The sequence below is a fragment of the Aegilops tauschii genome, chromosome 3 (genome assembly GCF_002575655.3).
Source record: "Aegilops tauschii subsp. strangulata cultivar AL8/78 chromosome 3, Aet v6.0, whole genome shotgun sequence".
Classification (NCBI taxonomy): Eukaryota; Viridiplantae; Streptophyta; class Magnoliopsida; order Poales; family Poaceae; genus Aegilops; species Aegilops tauschii.
The window spans coordinates 457,607,786-457,626,699 of record NC_053037.3 but is presented as its reverse complement, the minus strand read 5'-3'; the positions used below and the strand labels follow the sequence as shown (position 1 = coordinate 457,626,699).

Below are 18,914 nucleotides of genomic sequence, written 5' to 3'. Positions count from 1 at the left end.
CCAGATGTTATGAACGTCTGGCAGAGCAAAGCTGATGACTACTCGATAGTTCAGTGTGCCATGCTTTACGGCTTAGAACCGGGACTTCAACAACATTTTGAACGTCATGGAGCATATGAGATGTTCCAGGAGTTGAAGTTAATATTTCAAGCAAATGCCCGGATTGAGAGATATGAAGTCTCCAATAAGTTCTACAGCTGTAAGATGGAGGAGAATAGTTTTGTCAGTGAACATATACTCAGAATGTCTGGGTATAACAATCACTTGATTCAACTGGGAGTTAATCTTCCGGATGATAGCGTCATTGACAGAATTCTTCAATCACTGCCACCAAGCTATAAGAGCTTCGTGATGAACTATAATATGCAAGGGATGGATAAGACGATTCCCGAGCTCTTCGCAATGCTAAAGGCTGCGGAGGTAGAAATCAAGAAGGAGCATCAAGTGTTGATGGTCAACAAGACCACCAGTTTCAAGAAAAAGGGCAAAGGGAAGAAGAAGGGGAACTTCAAGAAGAACAACAAACAAGTTGCTGCTTAGGAGAAGAAACCCAAGTCTGGACCTAAGCCTGAGACTGAGTGCTTCTACTGCAAATAGACTGGTCACTGGAAGCGGAACTGCCCCAAGTATTTGGCGGATAAGAAGGATGGCAAGGTGAACAAAGGTATATGTGATATACATGTTATTGATGTGTACCTTACTAATGCTCGCAGTAGCACCTGGGTATTTGATACTGGTTATGTTGCTAATATTTGCAACTCGAAACAGGGACTACGGATTAAGCGAAGATTGGCTAAGGACGAGGTGACGATGCGCGTGGGAAATGCTTCCAAAGTCGATGTGATCGCGGTCGGCATGCTACCTCTACATCTACCTTCAGGATTAGTTTTAGACCTAAATAATTGTTATTTGGTGCCAGCGTTGAGCATGAACATTATATCTGGATCTTGTTTGATGTGAGACGGTTATTCATTTAAATCAGAGAATAATGGTTGTTCTATTTATATGAGTAATATCTTTTATGGTCATGCACCCTTGAAGAGTGGTCTATTTTTATTGAATCTCGATAGTAGTGATACACATATTCATAATATTGAAACCAAAAGATGCAGAGTTGATAATGATAGTGCAACTTATTTGTGGCACTGCCGTTTAGGTCATATTGGTGTAAAGCACATGAAGAAACTCCATACTGATGGACTTTTGGAACCACTTGATTATGAATCACTTGGTACTTGCGAACCATGCCTCATGGGCAAGATGACTAAAAAGCCGTTCTCCGGAACTATGGAGCGAGCAACAGATTTGTTGGAAATCATACATACAGATGTATGTGGTCCGATGAATGTTGAGGCTCGCGGCGGATATCATTATTTTCTCACCTTCACAGATGATTTAAGCAGACATGGGTATATCTACTTAATGAAACATAAGTCTGAAACATTTGAAAAGTTCAAAGAATTTCAGAGTGAAGTAGAAAATCATCGTAACAAGAAAATGAAGTTTGTACGATCTGATCATGGAGGAGAATATTTGAGTTACGAGTTTGGTCTTCATTTGAAACAATGCGGAATAGTTTCGCAACTCACGCCACCCGGAACACCACAGCGTAATGGTGTGTCCGAACGTCGTAATCGTACTTTACTAGATATGGTGCGATCTATGATGTCTCTTACTGATTTACCGCTATCGTTTTGGGGTTATGCTTTAGAGACGGCTGCATTCACGTTAAATAGGGCACCATCAAAATCCGTTGAGACGACGCCTTATGAACTGTGGTTTGGCAAGAAACCAAAGTTGTCATTTCTTAAAGTTTGGGGCTGCGATGCTTATGTGAAAAAGCTTCAACCTGATAAGCTCGAACCCAAATCGGAGAAATGTGTCTTCATAGGATACCCAAAGGAAACTGTTGGGTACACCTTCTATCATAGATCTGAAGCCAAGACTTTTGTTGCTAAATTTGGATCCTTTCTAGAGAAGGAGTTTCTTTCGAAAGAAGTGAGTGGGAGGAGAGTAGAACTTGATGAGGTAACTATACTTGCTCCTTTATTGGAAAGTAGTTCATCACACAAACTGGTTCCTGTGACACCTACACCAATTAGTGAGGAAGTTAATGATGATGATCATGAAACTTTAGATCAAGTTGTTACTGAGCCTCGTAGGTCAACCAGAGTAAGATCCGCACCAGAGTGGTACGGTAATCCTATTCTGGAGGTTATGTTACTAGACCATGACGAACCTACGAACTAGGAAGAAGCGATGGTGAGCCCAGATTCCGCAAAATGGCTTGAGGCCATGAAATCTGAGATGGGATCCATGTATGAGAACAAAGTGTGGACTTTGGTTGACTTGCCCGATGATCGGCAAGCCATTGAGAATAAATGGATCTTCAAGAAGAAGACTGACGCTGACGGTAATGTTACTATCTATAAAGCTCGACTTGTTGCAAAAGGTTTTCGACAAGTTCAAGGGATTGACTACGATGAGACTTTCTCACCCGTAGCGATGCTTAAGTCTGTCCGAATCATGTTAGCAATTGCCGCATTTTATGAGTATGAAATTTGGCAAATGGATCTCAAAACTGCATTCCTGAATGGATTTCTGGAAGAAGAGTTGTATATGATGCAGCCAGAAGGTTTTGTCGATCCAAAGGGAGCTAACAAAGTGTGCAAGCTCCAGCGATCCATTTATGGACTGGTGCAAGCCTCTCGGAGTTGGAATAAACGCTTTGATAGTGTGATCAAAGCATATGGTTTTATACAGACTTTTGGAGAAGCCTGTATTTACAAGAAAGTGAGTGGGAGCTCTGTAGCATTTCTAATATTATATGTGGATGACATATTGCTGATTGGAAATGATATAAAAATTCTGGATAGCATAAAGGGATACTTGAATAAAAGTTTTTCAATGAAGGACCTCGGCGAAGCTGCTTATATATTGGGCATTAAGATCTATAGAGATAGATCAAGACGGTTAATTGGACTTTCACAAAGCACATACCTTGACAAAGTTTTGAAGAAGTTCAAAATGGATCAAGCAAAGAAAGGTTTTTTGCCTGTGTTAGAAGGTGTGAAGTTGAGTAAGACTCAATGCCCGACCACTGCAGAAGATAGAGAGAAGATGAAAGATGTTCCCTATGCTTCAGCCATAGGCTCTATCATGTATGCAATGCTGTGCACCAGACCTGATGTGTGCCTTGCTATAAGTTTAGCAGGGAGGTACCAAAGTAATCCAGGAGTGGATCACTGGACAGCGGTCAAGAACATCCAGAAATACCTGAAAAGGACTAAGGATATGTTTCTCGTTTATGGAGGTGACAAAGAGCTAATCGTAAAAGGTTACGTCGATGCAAGCTTTGACACTGATCCGAACGATTTTTCTAAATCGCAAACCGGATACGTATATACATTGAACGGTGGAGCTGTAAGTTGGTGCAGTTCTAAACAAAGCGTTGTGGTGGATCTACGTGTGAAGCGGAGTACGTAGCTGCTTCGGAAGCAGCAAATGAAGGAGTCTGGATGAAGGAGTTCATATCCGATCTAGGTGTCATACCTAGTGCATCGGGTCCAATGAAAATCTTTTGTGACAATACTGGTGTAATTGCCTTGGCAAAGGAATCCAGATTTCACAAGAGAACCAAGCACATCAAGAGACGCTTCAACTCCATCCGGGATCAAGTCCAGGTGGGAGACATAGAAATTTGCAAGATACATACGGATCTGAATGTTGCAGACCCGTTGACTAAGCCTCTTCCACGAGCAAAACATGATCAACACCAAGGCTCCATGGGTGTTAGAATCATTACTGTGTAATCTAGATTATTGACTCTAGTGCAAGTGGGAGACTGAAGGAAATATGCCCTAGAGGCAATAATAAAGTTATTATTTATTTCCTTATATCATGATAAATGTTTATTATTCATGCTAGAATTGTATTAACCGGAAACATAATACTTGTGTGAATACATAGACAAACAGAGTGTCACTAGTATGCCTCTACTTGACTAGCTCGTTGATCAAAGATGGTTATGTTTCCTAGCCATTGACATGAGTTGTCATTTTAACGGGATAACATCATTAGGAGAATGATGTGATTGACTTGACCCATTCCGTTAGCTTAGCACTCGATCGTTTAGTATTCTGCTATTGCTTTCTTCATGACTTATACATGTTCCTATAACTATGAGATTATGCAACTCCCGTTTACCGGAGGAACACTTTGTGTGCTACCAAACGTCACAACGTAACTGGGTGATTATAAAGGTGCTCTACAGGTGTCTCCAAAGGTACTTGTTGGGTTGGCGTATTTCGAGATTAGGATTTGTCACTCCGATTGTCGGAGAGGTATCTCTGGGCCCACTCGGTAATGCACATCACTATAAGCCTTGCAAGCATTGCAACTAATGAGTTAGTTGCGGGATGATGTTTTACGAACGAGTAAAGAGACTTGCCGACAACGAGATTGAACTAGGTATTAAGATACCAACGATCGAATCTCGGACAAGTAACATACCGATGACAAAGGAAACAACGTATGTTGTTATGCGGTTTGACCGATAAAGATCTTCGTAGAATATGTAGGAGCCAATATGAGAATACAGGTTCCGCTATTGGTTATTGACCGGAGGCGTGTCTCGGTCATGTCTACATAGTTCTCGAACCCGTAGGGTCCGCACGCTTAAAGTTCGATGACAGTTATATTATGAGTTTATGTGTTTTGATGTACCGAAGATTGTTCGGAGTCCCTGATGTGATCACAGACACGACGAGGAGTCTCGAAATGGTCGAGACATAAAGATTGATATATTGGAAGCCTATATTTGGATATCGAAAGTGTTCCGGGTGAAATCGGGATTTTACCGGAGTACCGGGGGTTACCGGAACCCCCCGGGGGTTTAATGGGCCAAGATGGGCCTTAGTGGAGAAGAGGAGGGGCGGCCAGGGCAGGCCGTGCGCCCCCTCCCCCTCTAGTCCGAATTGGACAAGGAGGGGGGGGCGCCCCCCTTTCCTTCCTCACTCCCTCCTCCTTCCCCCTTCTCCTACTCCAACTAGGAAAGGAGGGAGTCCTACTCCCGGTGGGAGTAGGACTCCTCCCTGGCGCGCCTCCTCCTGGCCGGCCGCCTCTCCCCCCTTGCTCCTTTATATACGGGGCAGGGGGCACCTCTAGACACAACAATTGATCTCTTGATCTCTTAGCCGTGTGCGGTGCCCCCCTCCACCATAATCCACCTCGATAATATCGTAGCGGTGCTTAGGCGAAGCCCTGCGTCGGTAGAACATCATCATCGTCACCACGCCGTCGTGCTGACGGAACTCTCCCTCAAAGCTCGGCTGGATCGGAGTTCGAGGGACGTCATCGAGCTGAACGCGTGCTGAATTCGGAGGTGCCATGCGTTCGATACTTGATCGGTCGGATCGTGAAGACGTACGACTACATCAACTGCGTTGTGCTAACGCTTCCGCTTTTGGTCTACGAGGGTACGTGGACAACACTCTCCCCTCTCGTTGCTATGCATCACCATGATCCTGTGTGTGCGTAGGAATTTTTTTGAAATTACTACGTTCCCCAACCCTTACAACTTGCAATTCCTCTTACAATGGCAATGATGATATGAAACGAGTATGTGGTGGGAAAACTAAATGAGAAGGATCTCCGGTGGTTCTTCTTCTCCAGATCTATTCTCCCTCTGTCCTAGATGGAGTGACAGTGGCTAGTTTTCTCTAGTGCACCCCCTGCCTTCGCAGAAGTCGTTCCCATAGATGAGGGGGGCACTTGGCGCCTGGTACGACCGCTTGCGCTTATATGGTTGGCCGTCTTGCACTCTAGTGCGTCTAGTGGTGAATCCCTCAACATGGAAGTTGCTCCTTTTGACTTGATTTGGAGTATTTCTCCTTGATTTCCTTCCATAAATGATTTTTCCTACCAAACAATGGAAAAACAAGTTTTCTTCTCTCTTGAAGGATCAACATTAAAATAACCGAGAAATAGCGAAAACCCGATAAAAACCATGTCAAAACCCCTTATAAAAAGTCACAAATTCTTGAGCCATCATTAACATCGAGGACCTACTTGTTCACCTGATCTCGTCAATGGATTCGATTGACACGTACCACCGTGACCGAAGAAGAAGCTGGAAGGAACCAATATTGAACACCCGCCACCATCACCGTCGGAAGGGCCGAAGTGACAGACAAATGGAGACGCACCTAATGCACCATGACAGGGGAAACTACAACTTCCACTCATAGATCGGGCCCTCCTTGCACACTTCCATCGGCGAAGCCAACGGAGGAGAAGGAGGCCGTCGATTTACTAATGTAAGAGGGTGAAGGCGAAGAGGGGTTGTGTCAGGTATTTATGATTAGACATACTGTGGTTGCACGCTACTTATTTTATAACTCGGTTTGGTCATCCACACAGTTGGAAAAGTAGAACTTGGACTCAATTTTTCCTTCCTTTTGCGAATAAACTGCGAAACATGTTACTTAAGAAAAAGCTATTCTAAATAAATATGCTATGCAAAATTATATTTCATAAAGTTTCGTAGTATAATTCTAATGCTGGTAAAATTTTCATAATGATGATGGAACTTAAGATTCACAAAAAAAGAACTTAAACTTAAGAAATGTTTGACTGGCCCAATTCTGAAGGGAATCGCTTGTGGCCGGTGCGCCGGCCCAAACTTTGGCTGGTCTGGTCCATCATGCAGCTCTGCCTTATCCACTTGCGTGGCTCCTTCTCCAATCGTTTTCTTCGGCAAACTCTTCCAAGCAGGCTCCCATGGCGCCGCCGCGAGCTACTCCAACGCCGCCGCCATCTCATTGGCCGTGACCGCCATCTCCCAAGTTGCTTCGTCCACCTCCCACCATTGGCCGCGACCGCAAGCTGCTTCGTCCACCTCCCGTTATTGGTCGCATTCGACAGAAGACGTTGCTACAACCATCGAAATCAAAAGCTGGAACCAGCTATTGCAAAGCTACTACCGGCAAAGAAAATGCTGGAACCAGCAAATCAAAACATGGGGTTGGGAGATGAAATTGCTACAACCGACAAATAGAAAGCTGGAGCTGACAAATTAAAAAGCTGCAACCGGCTAAATCGAAAACAAAGCTATACCAGGAGCACGGCGGCCTTGCAAAAAAAAATGGTGTTGCATCCACAGCAGTTGCTGGCAACGGCCGTCGCGGCCAACGAGGTCTTGAATTTGTTACAATCGGCAACCGCAAAAGCTACCATCGGCGATTTTTTTTTTGCTTCGACGGACATGGACGGGGATCCTGAATTTTGTTACAACCGGCAACCAGAAACGATACCACAAGGCGAGTTTTTTAGCTACATCCGTTCATGGATTAGCTGCAAGCCGCGACGGGCGGCAATGACGTTTTGCTGCAACCGTGTTTCGATCTTGCTACCACTGGCGATGATTTTTGCTACATCCACACATTTTGGTTGGAACCATGAACTGACAGAAAATCTGGACCCCGTGAACACACAAGCTCCCCGGCGGTGACCACGACCAGGGCAGGGGGTGTTGCAGCTGCAGCCGGAATCTCGACTAGCAGATGCTGGAAGCGGCGACGGCCGGTGCTACGAGCCACATCGGCGAATGCTGCATGTGTCGATGGCCGGCGACGATGGAGTTGCGTGGCCTCATCATCCAGCTGCGGCCGACGACGGAGGTGGCTATCTGCGGGGGGACGGGTGCGGCGAAGGCGCAACCTGATGCGCCGGAGGGCGACGGGTGGCCCGCGGTGCGGGAGCCTACTCCCAGAGCGGGGGATTTTTTTTCCGGAGGGGATCTCGCGGGCTCGTGGTGTTGGGAGAACGAAGACGACGCGCGGGGCGGGGCCAGCTGGCGAAATCAAGCAGTCAGGAACGTGCGAATCGGGCAGCTGGCATACGACCGGCCCAACCGTTCGGCCAGTGCGCCGGCGCCTATCACTGCCATTCCGAAATGCCTTGCACTAATCACGTAGCTGGTGAGTATTACCTCCGCAACATTTTATAAGACGTTTTTTAGAGTCCAACACAGTGTAAAAAAATAATACAAATTACGCAATTTGACATGGAAAAGAAATATACTAATCGCATCGTGTAAGCATGAGCTGTCATCCTGCCTGTCCACCAATCACAGTTGGAGATTCTGACAGGCAAGGGGGGATATGCGAAACACCGCACCCATCTTCGCCCCCTTGCAGGTAGGTCCCCACGTGCCGTTTCCCCCTCCCCGTCTACCTCCCTGGAAGCGGCCTCCACCCCCTCGTCCTCCCCGGATCTACCCCGACGCCTCCTCCTCCTCCCGCACAGCCACCCACCGCCGGGGGAGGCGACCGAGGGAGCCCAGTCGTCACCCGGAGAATCGAGGGGGAACGCGCCGAGGGAGCAGAGCAAAATGTTCAAGTTCCTCAAGGACGTGGTCGCGGGATCCGGATCGGGCCTCAAGGACTTCCCCTACACCATCGGCGAGCCCCACGCCTCCGCCTGGGGCTCCTGGACGCACCACCGCGGCGCCTCCAAGGTACTTCACGCCCGCCTCCTGCCTCCCCACCGGGGGCGGGCCGATTGGATCCCCCGTAGGGCACGCGAGCTTCTCGATGTCGTGCTGAACTGGTGATCCGGTAGCTGGAGCTAATTCCGTGCGCTTTTCTACGGGGATTTAGCTTGGGCTTTCGGTGCTTCGAGGCCTCGTGCGCGCTGGACCTTGTATGAGCGTGTGCCCTGTAGCAGTCTCAGGTCAGGGTACAGTTTTCTAGTTCGTGTCAGGCTGGTGCTAGCTTTGGCAACGTCGAAGGAAGTCAAATAGCTGAGTTCAGTGCCCTTAGGAAGTAGAATTCGTGGATCCAGTGCTTAGTTGATAATCTCGGTTAGTGGATGGTTGAACTTGAAATGGATTGCATAATTTGTGGAGGCCCTCCATTGTGATCCAATGTATTGAAGTGTGAAACGTTTGTGCATAATGTTACCGCTGATCACCCAGGTTATTTTCACCGTAATTCTGTTTCCAACATAACCGTTCCCTTGTCTTCTCCAGGATGATGGATCGCCTGTGTCTATTTTCTCACTGTCAGGGAGCAACCCTCAGGACAGGCACATGGTTGCTGGCCGTAATGGTGTTAAGAGATTACGAACAGTAAGTTTTCTCATTTTTATCTATAAGATTATTGATAACTAGGAGTGCTATTACTACGACATATTAGAGCAAAGTGAGTGGTGGTAAACAATTAGTCTTAAAAACATTACGACCAACACAAAAGTTGGGAAACAACTGTAGACAGCATATATTTAATAATGGTGCTATATCTCAGCTTTGCAAACATGATTTTCTAATATACTTCGAGGCAAACAACTGTAGACATCATATATTTAATAATGGTGCTATATCTCAGTATTGATAACATGATGTTCTAATATACTTCAGTCAATGTTTATCATTTTTGTATTGGCACCTGCTAAGTGCTAAGTCAGTTGAGTGTTGTTTGTAATGCAGGTACGCCATCCAAATATATTATCCTTTCTTCACAGTACAGAAGCAGAAGTTCCTGATGGACCTGCTATAAAACACACAATATATATAGTCACAGAGCCTGTTACACCACTTTCTGAAAAGATCAAAGAGCTGAACCTGGGAGGTACACAGAGGTACAATGCGCTTCTCTTGTCTTCTCGTGTTTAACAAAACTTGGCATGCATGTGCGTACTTGTCTACCGTAAGGCTAGCTGAGCGATATGATTTGTTTTAACTAGATTATATTTGATCCACACTAACTGAACAGTGATTCCATAACGCTGAGGATCTGTAATAACATTCCTGTGTGAAAATATCTAATAACCAAGTTGGAATCTGCTGGTAGGCAAACCAGTGGCGTTGTGTCTGAGAAGTCTAGAGATAAAGAGTTCTTATCAGTGTTCACCGTGGTGCTACCTTGTAACCAGTGCTCGCCTCTGACTGTTCACACACCCAGTAGTTATCACACGACATAACCAACTCGATCATGCGGCCTGATCGGTAATTGCACTGATAGGGGCACAAAATCATTGTATATGAATGGGTATACTTCATAGTAGACTGTAGACAGCAGTTTACATGGTACTGCACAAATTCTAGTCAAGAGTCATTGGTATGTTGGCTTACTGTGCCATTGCTACCCATTTCTTGAGATCAAAATTTTGCAGTTGGCTGGCTATCTTCTTTTGTCCTCAAGATTTTATATTTTTATTCCATTTTCATTTTCATTTTTGTTCAGTATAAACTTTATTCTCATCAGTAAGTTGTTCCAGAGATGAGTATTTTGCTTGGGGTCTTCACCAGATATCAAAAGCTGTGAGCTTTCTCAACAATGATTGCAAGCTCGTAAGTTCCTGCCTTAATATGAAACCTTATCTTCTATTTCTTTTCCACGCAAGCTGTTTATAAAAAAATCCTTTATTTGTTGCTATCTCATATCTGCTTGTAGATTTGATTACTGCTAATGGTTGCTGGATTGCTGCTTGCTCATTATATCGTTCTATATTGTTCCAGACACTGAAGCAAATTTTATATGTTATTGTGCCAATCGATTTGTCGCATCATGCTTGAAGCCCAAGCCATTTTCAGAACTTCTTTGTTTATTTGGTTCTATGGCTTTTGACAGAGCTTTTTCTAGTTATTACATGTCTGCCACTTGAGCATACAGACTTTTTTCACCGGAACAAATTATTTTCTGTGAGATCCTTAATTTCTTCATCTTTTTCGTAGTTAAAAAAGGCGTGCCTAGGCTCTAGGCAATAGCAAAGAAAAGCGCAAGGCTGTGGCAAACCGAACAATTAACGCCTAGCTCTTAAAAAAAAACTTTCATCCTTATTAAAAGATTAATGTGGGATATATAACTTTGGCATTAGATCATGCGTTCAACCTAACAGCAAAATCTGTTGCAAGCCTTACACTCCAAACCCTTGATGCAGATGAGGCCAAGTATTATTCCGCTGTCAAACGGCTTATACTGTGTTACTTCATTGAGCATTTGATTTCTGCTTTAAGTTACTCCTTTACTATGCACTGCCTTTTTGAGAGGTTCTCACGGATCATAAAATACCATGTTTCTCTTGCTTCACTGCAATTTATATTTATGTCTGTGAACTGTGTCAAGCCAACCTTGTTAGTTGACATTACTTGTTAACCGATAATTAGAGGATCTATATAATGCACATGTAGTAGATATACTTGTTGAACGTACAGATATGTCTTGGTGACGGTAAAATCATGTTGGAGGATGTTTTCTGGGGTCATATTTGACCTGATATTGTGATAATTCATAACTTTATTGTTGAAAATAACAAGTACTGTCAGTATTTCAATCTTAAATGAGCTGGTTGCTGTCCCTTTATCAATTTCAGGTTCATGGAAATGTGTGCTTGGCTAGTGTAGTTGTTACTCAAACTCTGGACTGGAAGCTTCATGCTTTTGATGTTCTCTCAGAATTTGATGCCAATAACGAAATCGCTAGTAGCCCTATGTTGGTAATGCCTCTCAATCGATACCTTTATTTATGCTAGACAGATGTAGCACTACATACAGTTCTCTTTCAGCTATGTTTTGGTGACTGTTCAAACCAGCTTTTATGTCAAGCTCGGAAATTCAGAAATATATATTATTTTCCGTGATTACATCATATAGATGTTTGAATCTATGTCAAGATCTTCTCATTTTATGTTCATCTGCAGCAATTTGAATGGTTAGTTGGAGCACAGTACAAGCCACTGGAGCTGACAAAGTCAGATTGGGCTTCGATTAGAAAATCACCTCCGTGGGCAATTGATTCATGGGGATTGGGTGAGCTGACCTAACTCACTGCATTGTAATAGGGTTCCCTTTCCTCAATTGCATTCTTATGTGGCGGTTCTGTTTATTCTTCATGTTTAAAAATGGGGAAAACTTCTTTTTCAAACGGTTCTCACCACTACCAGTTGCGCACTCGCTCTTCTTTACTTAACCTATCGAAGTTGTTCAGTTATTTCGCAATGGGTATTTTCTCTGTGCGTGAATGCATGGAAGTCTTTCATGGTAATTTTACCCATTTTGAATTCTAGACCAAGTCAACGGTGAGATTGACTAATGAAAAACTTGTCAAGTCTAAACTAAGAAAATCAGATGATATCCACTCTTCTGTGTGGTGATACTTCTGTTTGGTGCACCATCCCTCTTGTTTCTTCAATGTTGCTCCTTATGCACAACGAAATAATGAGAACATATGACACAACATATGTCACTCATTGCAGGGTGTTTAATTCATGAGCTCTTTTCTGGTGGAAAGTTGAGCAGGACAGAGGACCTTCGCAACATTGCTTCAATCCCAAAGGTTAGCTTGCATGACTGTGTGCTGGGGTTTGGTTTGTTCTTGAGCTATCTTGTGAACACATCAGATTCTCCATTGTCTGTACCGTAGAACATCATTGACATGGTTTCTCTGACTTCTAATGTTATTGATTTCGTTTTTGTTTTGTTGCAGTCTCTGCTTCCAGATTACCAGAAGCTCTTAAGTTCTACACCTTCTCGTAGAATGAATCCTTCAAAACTTATTGACAACAGCGGCAAGTTCAATAGTTTTTCATTGTCATTCAAGCACTATTTTTTTCATTTTCTCCGTCTTTTATTAACACTCATCTTCTTCAGCCTTTGTTCTTAATGCTGTAATTAACAATTTGGCTTTTAATTTCAGAGTTTTTCCAGAACAAGTTGGTAGAGACCATCCAGTTCATGGAAGTTCTTAATTTAAAGGACAGTGTTGAGAAAGATAGCTTTTTCCGGAAACTCCCAAATATAGCAGAACAACTTCCCCGTGAGATAGTTCTGAAAAAGGTACCATGAAACTCCCAGTTAGAACCCATGAGGCCTGAGTTTGGACTTTGTTAATTTTCTGTGCAACTAACTGGAGTTCCTTGTTTATGTTTATATCTTGTCTACTTTGTGAATAGTTGCTCCCTGTATTGGCATCTGCTCTTGAATTTGGTTCTGCTGCTGCTCCAGCCTTGACTGTTCTGTTAAAGATGGGTTCCTGGCTTCCAGCTGATCAGTTTAGTACTAAGGTTTGTCATCATTTATTTTGCTTTTGCTCAATATATATTTTGGTTCTTGACCATCCAGTAAAGATGGTTTGTGGGCTTGTCACTCATGTTGAGAATACTGGCCCTTTTCAGGTTTTGCCAACTATTGTGAAGCTTTTTGCCTCGAATGACCGAGCTATCCGAGTTAGTCTTTTGCAGCACATAGATCAGTTTGGAGAGTCATTGGCATCTCAAACAGTTGATGAACAAGTATGCGCTCTATTTTTATATGGTCGTATGTTTGTTTCTGAGTGTTCACATTTGACAGGGTAATTCTGGATTTGCAGGTTTTTCCTCATGTTGCCACTGGGTTCTCTGATACTTCTTCTTTGCTCCGTGAACTGACACTGAAGTCGATGCTTGTATTGGCACCAAAAGTGAGTTGCACGTACTTCCACGTACTTCCACGTTGGGCCTAAGTTTTATTTGACTAGGTCTACTATTTTAGGCTTAGTTCATTTGAAGATTTTGAAACTATAACCATTCTTGCTTCGGAATTTTGATTTTTGTGTTCCCTTTAGTCATAATTATGGTTTTAAAGAACAATCCAGGGACTTCAGTTTGTTTCATGGTCCTCCTCTATTACATGAGAGTTTTTTTTGTCTTTTGTGCTAATTGGCTGATCTGTTACTGTAGTTATCTCAGCGTACAATCTCAGGATCTCTCTTGAAGTATCTCTCTAAGCTTCAGGTGATGTTTCATTCTAGTTAAAATTGGTTTCAACCCAGTGATGCGTTGTTGGATATGAGAAGGGTTGTACAGTTGAGTAAAAGCATTGTTGTTTGTCTTCAGGTGGATGAAGAACCTGCAATCCGGACAAACACTACAATTCTTCTTGGGAATATTTCAACTTACATGAATGATGGGGTTTGTTCCAAAGATGCTCTACCTTTTTCGTTGCTCTTATTGCTAGTTTTCCTCTGAAGTGTTGCTTAGATATGCTGCACTAGTGATGCTGCAGAATTCTAGATGTGCCAATTGGCATATCTGGGGAGATCTTGACCACAATTGTTTTTAAGTCTTGAATCCTAGATATTCTCCATCAGTAAGGTTCTATTTTTTGTTGAAAACTAGCTGGTTGCTGGCGGCAAACACATACAATAATGAATGAAGACCGGAAGAAAATAGTACTAGTTGGCCACGATTTGTCACAAAATGGAAAGATAGCAATGTCTAGGGGCAAGCTTAAAATCTTTTCTTGTTTGATTGTGCAATGCAAGTGCAACTTATGCTTTTTCTTCTGTGTCCTGGATATGGACTTCATTTGATTTTTTAACAGTTCAACCTTATTTATAATCTTTGTTAATGCGGCTCTGTTATTTTTACAGACTAGGAAGCGAGTATTGATCAATGCATTCACAGTCCGTGCATTACGTGATACCTTCCCGCCTGCTCGAGCAGCTGGTACATTAACCTGAGCAGATGTGTTGTTGTACTATTGATAGAGCATTCTTCCACTGATTATTGTGACAAAGTATGAATCATTATTTTACCTTGCCAGGAATCATGGCACTGAGTGTCACTAGTTCATACTACGAAATGACAGAGATTGCAACCCGTATACTGCCTAACATTGTTGTCCTTACATTTGACCCAGACAGGTAAGTTGGAACCTTTAGCTCTAGCTCTCTCTAGTATGTCATTGCTGAAATAGAAGACTGTGCTGGCCTAATCACTACTGCCTCCAGTTGTTACATATGTTGTTTTTAGACATGTTTGCAAAATACCATGTTGTGGTTAGTGGTGTTTATTATGAGGCTGTCCCTAATCACTCCCTTTAGCTGGAATTGCACTCTTACAGACTAGCAATTTGTGGTTAATTAGTAGTTTTTGACTTTTTGTTACAATACTGTCCCTATTTAACTCCCTTTTGTTTGAACTGCACTCACAATAAAGTGATGGTTTTCCCCTTTTAGGATTGCGTTTAGGGACTTTAAGCCATTTAGCATCAAAATTTAAAAGCGATATAGGCAATTATCCCATCCATCGACTGAGGAGAACAGCTGTAAACCCGCCTAATTTTATTATTGATGCAAATTTGAGCTCCCAAATTCCATCTGAGTGGATGTTCTGTCCTATTTTATTCACTCTCTCACTGCAGCCTTTCTTCTTTGAACCCATAAAAGCTGAACCCAGACCTCCATAGCCATGTGTATCAATATGTTAGTATTCACACATGTCTCCTTTAAAAGCAAGCCTTGGTTATTAACTTCCTATCCTCCTGTGACACGAGTGAATCTTGTGATCTCACAATTAAAAGACATCATTTGAGCACTAGATGCATCATTAGTTTTAAAGAACTGGCATATTCCACTTTTGACAAAAGTTGATATATACCTGAATACAAAGTTTTAACAACCAAAGTGGTCAATGCCAAGATGGCAAAATGTGACGTGCATCACGTTAAGGCCTTTTTCATTTGTTCTTACTGTACTTTTTTGACTTGGTCTTTCAGCTAATCCATTCTTATTTTATTTATAGTGATGTGAGGACCAAGGCTTTCCAGGCTACTGACCAATTCTTGCAAATAGCAAAACAACATCATGAAAAGGTAGCATATCTAGTTTATATGCCTACTATAAATCGACTGTTTTATTACACTAGCTGTGGATTGTGGCACAATATGCTGGCTGTTAACTTAGTGTTGCAACATGTCCTTTTGTCTTCTTTATTCCAAATCTAATTTGTACATGTGATATTTTATTTTATTTTGAAACCTACTTTTTAAAATTTCAAAATAGAAAGAACACATATGCTTAGGTGTACAAAATCCATGTCCTATGCATGTTTATTATCATTAACTCTTTCTTACATTTATTATTTCCTTGATCTGCCCGGATGTTGGCTGGTGAAGGTACCAGATCTAGTATACTAGCCTAATTGTTCCAAAAATACATTCATGTATACTCCCTCCGTCCCAAAATAAGTGTCTTAACCTTAGTACAACTTTGTACTAAAGTTAGTACAAAGTTGGGACACTTATTTTGGGACGGAGCGAGTATATCATTGCTGCGATAAGGTTCTCCGCTGTGATGTTGCTAATACAACATATGTACCTCTACCCTTTTGTTTTATCAGTGTTGCTCTTCTTATATTGTGATTATTTTTTTACTTTGTTGTGTTTTATAGCTTAACACAGGAGACAACAGGGCAGCCGAAGGTACTGGTGTTCAGTTAAAACCTGGAAATGCTAGTTTACTTGGGTAAGTTGTCATATGTCCCAATCATCATATGCAAGCTTGCTTATGTCTTTCAAGGTCCTACATGTACTGCAAACTAGAGTTTTCCTAACTAACCTCATTTTAAAACAGTATCTCTACTTGAATGCTTAGAATTGTGTCTAGTATGTGTTTAGAACTTAAAACAATCTTAGACTACAAGATTTCTTATCTATTTGAAAACTTAAATTTTGGACATATTAATATCAAACTGAACTTTCATAAACAAAGGAAACATGCAAAAAAAATTGATTGTGGGAACCATGCTGTAAAGGCCCTTGGTGAATGTAGTTATTTAGTATTCTCTCTGTTCACTATTATAAGATGTTTTGGATATTTCAGTATGGACTAGATACATACTGAAATGAGTGAATAAACACCTAAAATGCGTCGATATACATCCGATTTCAGAAAAAAAGTTACTCCCTCTGATCCGAATTAAATGACACTGCCTCTATACAATGTCCATTTTACATTGTATAGAGGATGCGTCAATTAATTCGGATCAGAGGGATGTGTCAACTAATAGTGAACAGAGGGAGTACATATCAACTCATGTAGCAGATGCCGCTGAATATGTCTGATGCTAGCATGCTTGCTAGGAAACACCCATTTCTTAAGGCAGCCGTGTCAATTTTGCGCTGCATTGTGCTCTGGGATGTAATAACGTCCATTAACCTTTGAAAACTATGACACTGGTATTTTTTTTGCTTGAAACTAACTAGTTAGTGTATACAAGAGCAAAAACTTAGCTACTTCCCTTCTTTACTTAGCCAAATGAAGCCTGAATGATGTATGCATCTACAGTTGTACTGGAGCTATCTTTATGCCTTTTCAGTTTATCTTTAGAATTTTCTGATTTTGTATGCAGTTGCTTTATTACTTACTAGAAAGCGTACATATACAGGTGGGCCATGAGTTCTATTACTCAGAAGGGAAAACCTTCCGACCATGGTCCAGTATCTACTGCAAATGCCAGTAACTCTCAAGTTTCAGCACCCCCAAGTACCACATCAGGTATTATTCATTTTCTAAATTTCTTAAATCCTTGGGAGTTTTGATCTCAGTTTTCATCTCTTCCATAAACCTGGAGGGCTTATAAAGGTGTCAAGGTGTAATTTTGTGGAACGAGGATTAACAGAAGTTATAGATGTGTTACATTGCATGTGAGTCCTTATGTTGGGTATTATATTGTCACAGATACTCACTCTGCCCCAGCAGCATATGCACCAGCAGCCACTTCCAACTCTTTTGATCAAACTGCACCAGCATCAGCAAGCTCATCTATGGATGGATGGGGTGAGCTCGAGAACGGTAACCAGGAAGAGAATGGTAGTGATAACGAAGGATGGGATGATGTAGATCCATTTGAAGAAAAGTCACCGCCATCTCTTCTTTCTAACATACAAGCTGCCCAGAAACGTCCGGTGGTGCAACCAAAGCAACCAAGTAAGTTTTACCTTTCTGTCGTGGTGCATTTGTATCTCAAGGAAGGACATATGCATCTCTGTTAAAACACTTATTGGCTAATTTATTTTCTCAATTCAAAAATTTCAACCATAGTTCCAAGTTCATCAAGATCAAATCAGCCAGCGGCACCAAAAGCAGAGGAGGATGCTCTATGGGGCCCTACGGCTGTTCCGGCACCCAAAATCGCACCGAAGTCTGCAGGCATCAAACCCTCGGTATCGCACAATGATGATGATGATCTCTGGGGTTCAATAGCTGCACCTCAGCCGAAATCATCTGGGAAGGCTTTGAAACCAGCAGCAGCGAATAATGACGACCTATGGGGTGCCATTGCAGCACCCCCGCCGGCAACCAAAGCTAGGCCTCTGGCGTCATCCGGTAGGGGCCGAGGAGCAAAGCCAGCACAACCAAAACTTGGTGCTCAAAGAATAGGAAGGACCTCCTCAACTGGCATGTAGAGTGCCATGATACAGTTGTTGTACAAGGATGCAACTTTTTTTCCTTTTCTTTTGTCTTTGATGTGTCTAGGAGATCCTCTTTGTAAACTAGCCCAATCATTTATACGACATGAACATTACTTGAACTCTGCCCGTTGTATAATATCACAATTGTGTAATATGGTGGTAGCTCAGGAATTTTATGTACATCACAGGTACAGTGCTTGAACTGTGCCATCAATATATGATTTTGCCTTTGTTTTCCTGGGCTTAGATTTGTTTGGACGAACCAGACAAGGTTTCTACAGATCTTCTAAATGATAGTCTGGATTCATCTAAGAATCGTCCTAAAATTTTGGTGTTGCATGTTGTATGCATGTCGATAGCCTGTGACCAGGATTGTGCAATTTTTACGATAATATGTACCGTCAGGAGCTACCACTCTGTTGGTTTCTATGATGAACTGGGGATTAACATGCAGCTCTAGCTTCCATGTTGGAAAACCGCCCGAAACCACCATCAGCCTGTTGCAAGCAACCACAGATCTCAGCTTACAACACGGCACAAAATTGTTCAGCGTATTAAGAAGTATACTCGGCAACAATTTGTGGGTTAGGAAATTGTTTACAGTACTCCCTCCGTTCGGAATTACTTGTCTTGGAAATGAATATATCTAGAACTAAAATACGTGTAGATACATCCATTTCTG

General features: G+C 42.4%; 1 protein-coding gene across 1 annotated transcript; it reads left to right on the top strand.

Annotated features, from left to right (window-relative positions):
* Nucleotides 1-8,186: 8,186 nt before the first annotated feature.
* LOC109771715 (uncharacterized) lies at nt 8,187-18,470 on the top strand. The gene is made up of 21 exons (XM_020330410.4): nt 8,187-8,518; nt 9,032-9,130; nt 9,488-9,639; nt 10,279-10,351; nt 11,374-11,496; nt 11,701-11,809; nt 12,256-12,335; nt 12,486-12,567; nt 12,696-12,835; nt 12,952-13,062; nt 13,174-13,290; nt 13,368-13,457; nt 13,717-13,770; nt 13,873-13,947; nt 14,409-14,484; nt 14,582-14,681; nt 15,562-15,631; nt 16,210-16,283; nt 17,206-17,315; nt 17,499-17,747; nt 17,862-18,470. The coding sequence occupies exons 1-21, from the start codon at nt 8,393-8,395 to the stop codon at nt 18,224-18,226; spliced, it is 2,475 nt and encodes an 824-aa protein (XP_020185999.1). The 5' UTR covers nt 8,187-8,392; the 3' UTR covers nt 18,227-18,470.
* The last annotated feature ends 444 nt before the right edge of the window (nt 18,471-18,914 follow it).